The sequence below is a fragment of the Hypanus sabinus genome, chromosome 4 (genome assembly GCF_030144855.1).
Source record: "Hypanus sabinus isolate sHypSab1 chromosome 4, sHypSab1.hap1, whole genome shotgun sequence".
NCBI classification, from domain to species: Eukaryota; Metazoa; Chordata; class Chondrichthyes; order Myliobatiformes; family Dasyatidae; genus Hypanus; species Hypanus sabinus.
Window position 1 is genome coordinate 165814518 of NC_082709.1, and position 6000 is coordinate 165820517.

Consider the following 6000-nt stretch of genomic DNA (forward strand, 5'->3'; position numbering starts at 1 on the left):
AAATAAATTCCACAGATTCACCACTCTCTGGTTAAAGAAATTCTTCCTCATCTCTGTTCTAAAGGGATATCCTTCTGGTCTGAGGCTGTGCATTTTGAGTCTTAGACTTTCCCACAATTGGAAACTTCTTCTCTGCATCCAGTTTTATCTAGGTCTTTCAACATTCGATAGGTTAAAATGAGATTCCCCCCCCCCCCCACACACATGCTTATAAACTCAAGCGATTACAGTCCCAGAGCCATCAAATACTCTTCATACATTAACCTTTTCATTTCTGGAGTCATTCTTTAAACCAGCCTAAATCCTCTCACAATGAGACCAGGGTGTCTTGGAATGAATGGACTGTGAAAGGGTGAGGAAGGTGGAAGAGGTGTTTGGTGATGATATCATGGGAATTATGATGGATGATTTATTTAGTGTAGGGACTGGTGGGGTAGAAGGTGAGGTCATGGAGCATTTCTTCCATCTTCTGGGTGGTGCTGCAGGTAGTGCAGCTTTCTCATAGCTCTGGCAACTTGGGTTCAAGTCTGACCCGGGCTGCTGTCTCTGTATATCCACCATATTAGCATATGGCTTCGCCCGGATGCTGTGGTTTCCAGTTGGTTGTCAGGTTAATAGGTAACAGCAAATTACCCATGGCATTGATAACTGATGGAAGAATTGAGGAATGCTAATGGGCATCTGAGAGTGAGCTGGTCACAGGAAGCTAAGCAGAGGTATGGGCTTGAGGGGATGGCTCCAAGATCCAATGTAAGTGGATCTCTCCAAGTTGTCGTGAAATTAAAAATGTGAGAGCAGAAATGAATGAGGTGAAGTTATCAAGAAGTACAAGAGGTCAAAATGTACAAAGCTAAAGAAATGGCAAATAGTGTTAGATCTAGATAAGTGAAAAGTGCTGCATTTTGGGAAGTCAAATCAGGGGAGGCATTTCACAGTGAACAACAGGTTCCGGGGGTGGTGGGGAGGGTGTTGATTATGTTGTAGAATAGAGGGATCTAGGAGTTCAAATAGATAGTTCTCTGAAAGTAGTGTCACAAATAAAAGATACTTGGCACTCCGGCCTTCAACAGTCAAGGCGTTGAATGTAGGAAATGGGACATTACATTGCAGTACACAGTTTTGCTTGCCTTGTTCTCAGAAAGATATCATTTAGCTGGACAGAGTGCAAAGAGAAATTACAAGAATATTCCCAGAGCTTGGGCATCTTACAGGCTGGGCTGGCTTGAACTTTCTTTCTTGGTGAGCAGGGGACTAAGGGTGATCTTACAGAGGTGTGTAACATCATGGCAGTTACAATAAGGTGTTTTTCCCCTAGGGAAGAAGCTATTACTGAATCGCTGAGTGTGTGCCTTCAGACTTCTGTACCTCCTACCTGATGGTAACAGTGAGAATAGGGCATGCCCTGGGTGCTGGAGGTCCTTAATAATGGACACTGCCTTTCTGAGACAACGCTCCCTGAAGATGGAGCTGGTACCTAAGATGAAGCTGACTAGATTAACAACCCTCTGCACCTTCTTTCGGTCCTGTGCAGTAGCTGCCCCCCATCCCCACCATACCAGACAGTGATACAGCCTGTCAGAATGCTCTCCACGGTACATTTATAAAGGGCTGAATCGGAAAGTTGATTCCAGATCAAATGAGAAATCGGGGCCCAGGCACCAGAGCAGATTGGAGTGACTAACTTTGACACTTGGGTGGAAACTTAAACACAGGGCCGAATCGGAAGGGCCAGAGACAGACCGAATCGAGGCGGTGTGGTCTTGGCCCCAGAGCGTTTTGAACCCGGTGTGAACCCGATGTTTGAACGTCGATTTAGGCGCCAAACCAGATTGAAAAGCTTAGAGCATCGGGGCCAAAGGTGGGGGACGGGCCAGTTCAGATCGCTGCTCCACGTCTCGGCTCTACATTGACCTATGCGACTCTCCTTGTGGACTTCAGTGGTTAGTTGCTTGTGGTTCTTGTTTGCATGATGTGTTTTTTTTCTCTCTGCACATTGGGTGGTTGACAGTCTTCTTTTTTTTAATGGGTTCTTTTACTTTTTATGAGTTCTTTTTTAAGGGTATTATTGTTTTCTTTCTCTACATAGGGTGTTCAACAGTATTTTTTATGGGTTCTTTTGGGTTTCTGTTTCGTGGCTGCCTGTTAGGAGATGACTCACAAGGTTGTATAATGTATACATACTTTGATAATAAATATACTTTGAATTTTGAATTTTGTGAAAGTGAAATCCACAAGGGCTCCACATAGATAATGGTTACTAACCTATCCTATGAAATGGAGGCACAGAAATCAAGAAAGAGTAGAGAAAAGTCACAGTTGGTTCAAGAGAAAGTGAAAAGAAGGTAAAAATTGGCAGAAGTGCTGATGTAACTTTCTAGTTCTTTATATGAGCAGGAAGCTGAATTTCCGATTCCATAATCAATGTAAAGACATATGTTAGTGGTTTAGCAATTTAACTGCCCGTTATGTAAAACATCTGAACAACTTCAACAATAGATTTTACCATGTTTTTAAATTACCTTCCAAATATGAAAAAAAATGTTACAAACTATTTCCTTCTTTATTTGTTTCAGACCCTGTGAAAAATGAAGAACTTTTGTTAGGCTGCCCACCACTTTGCTGAGAGGATGGTGACGACAACTGCAGCATCAAACCAGCTGCTGCTCTTAGCTCTATGCTGCTGTGCTTGCATCTCTGTGTTAAGGAGCAGCAACCACACACTAATCTTTCAAAAGGAGAGCAACTTCCGGAACTGCAGCTGTATCTCCAGCATTCCAGATTGTGTGGTTGCTCGTGCCAATCTCGGGTGCAACTGTCGGACTGTCTTGTCTAAGGATATTGATAAAGCCAGCCCAACCTTCAGCCACGGCAGCAAGTTAGTCGTGTGGGTGTCAGACACCACTACAGTGGGGCTGCTGCTAAACTACTCGTCAGTCCCAAGCCTCACACTTTCGTTGTGCAACCCTGATGCTGTGCTGACTGAATACCTTGTCATCTTTGGCCTGAAAGAACTCAGTGTGACAAATCCTACGGCAAACGTGTATCCACTGCAAAACTTAACGATATACAGCACAAGAGGAGCAGTGGTTGAGTCAGCTTTGCAGAATGGTACTGGGTTTTCGTTCTACATTTCCTTCTTGAACATGGCGCTATTAAATGGAGATTCTAAATTAAAAGCCTACTCAGTGCCAAATGTCACCAACATTGCAGAATATTTTCCAGACCTTCAATATGACACAGCTTCTCTGCCTTTGGAGACTGGCAGTTCCCTTGTTACATTCATCTATGTTTAGAAACTGCGCAATCAGTTTGCGTCTGACCAGTCACAAAGAGCCATGCAGCCATCCTGCACTCAAAAAAAAAACCATGAGTGCACAAATTTTGAGGAACTTCTGCACACAAATGTTCCATTTATCATTTCAGTCTACTTTTAACACATTTCTGTAGAAATTTCCCTTATGAACAAAGGGGGAAACACATGATAAGTATATACATTTTCATTTGGGCTAACATAATGCAAGCAAAGCCTTTTTATTGTTAAAAAGAACTTTCTTATTGTAACACAGAAAATGTTGATCGTGGTAAAAACTTTCAAGGCTTCTTCCATGGAAATATATTCATAATCACAAAAGACAGACTTTTATTCTCCATTTTGCATCAACATTATGTGGCACTAACAGCACTGACTATACCACACTTTTTTCTGTTTCCTCTGGGCTTGCATGGCCCAAAATTTCTGGACACTAAATTCTTAAACCTACACATACAAACAAGCTGGATGAACTCAGCAGGTCGGGCAGCATCCGTTGAAGTGAGCAGTCAACATTTCGGGCCGAGACCCTTCATTAGGACTCGGCCCGAAACATTGACTGATCACTTCAACGGATGCTGCCCGGCCTGCTGAGTTCCTCCAGCTTGTTTGTACGTGTTGATTTGACCACAGCATCCGCAGTGTACTTTGTGTTTAAAATTCTTAAACCTTTTTGGTCAAGAAAAAAAAAAATCACTTCAGAACAAATGGAAAGAGACTATTAGAAGTAGGGTGATCACTCGAGTTTGGTATGATGTACTCCCAAGCAGTTATTCCCTTAATGGAGAACACCTAAGCGTGACTTTGTTTAATGTGGGGAGGCTGATGCGTGGGCAGACAACACACAGTACTTGACAGATCAGGGTCAGAGTCTATCCAAGATGACTGGAGATCCTGCACTGCTGCAACCTTCCTCCACTTTCACTGCTGTTGTTATATGCCATCATCTCCCGCCATTGATGTCTTGATTGGATTGTTCATTGTCTGGAACCTCTCCCTTGACCTTACAGCCAAGGATGACCTTACCAGGAGTTAAGATTCAGGTGGCATCGCTCTCAGGATCTCAGGAACACACAATCTTCTCCACCATGACAAGACAACAATCCTCAGAGGAGAAAAGGACTACTAACAGTGGTATTAGAAATTCCTCTGCATCTTTTTCTGGTATCAAGGCAGCAATGTGGGTCATCACATCCCACTTGCCGAAGTTGCTTGTAGGATGTGAACATCCGAAGTGAGTCTCACAGAGCAATATTTTGTACGTACCTGTAAGGGGCAGCACTGAGAAGGACATTTCTGGTTTTGGTACAGATGAGTGTGTTCAAAGTAGTCAGCAACATGCAAAGCAGCAGGTGAAGGGGCATAATGCAGCCAACTCTTGAAAGGACATATCACTGTACAAACAAAACTGTCCAAGCTACTCGGCTGTTATTCCTGTGAGTGAATGGATGCTGCAGTGACGTCAAGGTGAGGAACAGCGCCAGAAGAACACACCCAAAAAGCTGGAGGAACCCAGCAGGTCGGGCCACATCCACGGAGAGGAATAAAAGGTCTACATTTCAGGCAAGACCCTTCATCAGGACCAGATGAGGCAAGAACATAGCAGAGACCCTCTAGCTTTTCCCAGGAGAAGGTCAGCAGGGGCATGTTTGAGAGGACACATTGTATATTCCAATGAATTCCTGCACTTTGGAGAAGCAAAATGTCTCTGCCCACTTTACCTGCTCACGTAGGTCAGAGGAATAATCGAAAAACATTTCTCTTATTTACCATATAGTGTGGATGACTTTAATGCACAGAGATCAACAACAGCTTGGAATGGCACTGAGATTAAGAGTCTGAGAGCATCCTAGACCCTGACTACTGAAGGCAAAGTAGCAAAGTGCACATGTAATACAGTATTTGAAGTTGTAGAAATCACAGGTTTAGATTTGTTTTTCAGTATATTTGGAAATCATGATGCTCCACTGTTAAAAATAAGGGAAATTTTATACATACCAGAAAATTATGTAACAGGAGTAATGAAAAAGGAGGAATCTGATTTCTATTTTATGTTAAGAAAACATAAAAATGTACACAAAATTAGTCTTCTCTTAACAAAACTTATTTCCAGCATCGCAATATTGTTTTTAGCAGTGTGAAGGGGTTTTTGGCCCTTGGACCATAAATAAATTTATGCATAAGATGACTTCCATCTGCTGCAGTTTAAACCTTGAGGTAATCCATGCATGGAAAGAGTTCTTTGCAAAGGAAATTTGCTGGTATTAGAGAAAAGCTGTTCCCTTGGCATTTAAAGGAAACCGGATACAAGAACAAACGAAATGGATCCATTTGAGCATACATTTATCCACAACTCACACATTTTACCCTGGGTTGATGGCATTTCTGTGCCCGATGCACCTTGGCACCACTGATGTTTATCCAGCGTCAATCACGGGTCACACACTGCACACTTCCACCACTGCCAGTATAAATTGTAGCATTTGGGTGCAACCTGGGACCTTTGCTCTTCACACACAAAAAGAGACTAGGAGCTTGGAGCTCACCACGTGAGAATTGATAATAAGACATAGATAAAAGGTCTACACAGTGGCAGAAAGATATTTTGTACACAGCTTCCACCAATCTCAGTCTTCAGAAGTATCAGTAGAGATCCTTTCACTGTCTGCATCTTTTTTGTACAAAGCAAG

At 42.7% G+C, this 6000-nt stretch overlaps 1 protein-coding gene across 3 annotated transcripts in view; it reads left to right on the forward strand.

Annotated features, from left to right (window-relative positions):
- The window catches only part of LOC132393452 (uncharacterized protein C21orf62-like), a 40679-nt gene extending 35181 nt beyond the window's left edge, over nt 1-5498 (forward strand). For all 3 annotated transcript variants that reach the window (XM_059968700.1, XM_059968699.1, XM_059968701.1), the window contains one exon: nt 2574-5498. In XM_059968700.1, the coding sequence (XP_059824683.1) occupies nt 2628-3293 (666 nt within the window). In that variant the 5' untranslated portion in view covers nt 2574-2627 and the 3' untranslated portion in view covers nt 3294-5498. The remainder of the gene's footprint in view (nt 1-2573) is intronic.
- The last annotated feature ends 502 nt before the right edge of the window (nt 5499-6000 follow it).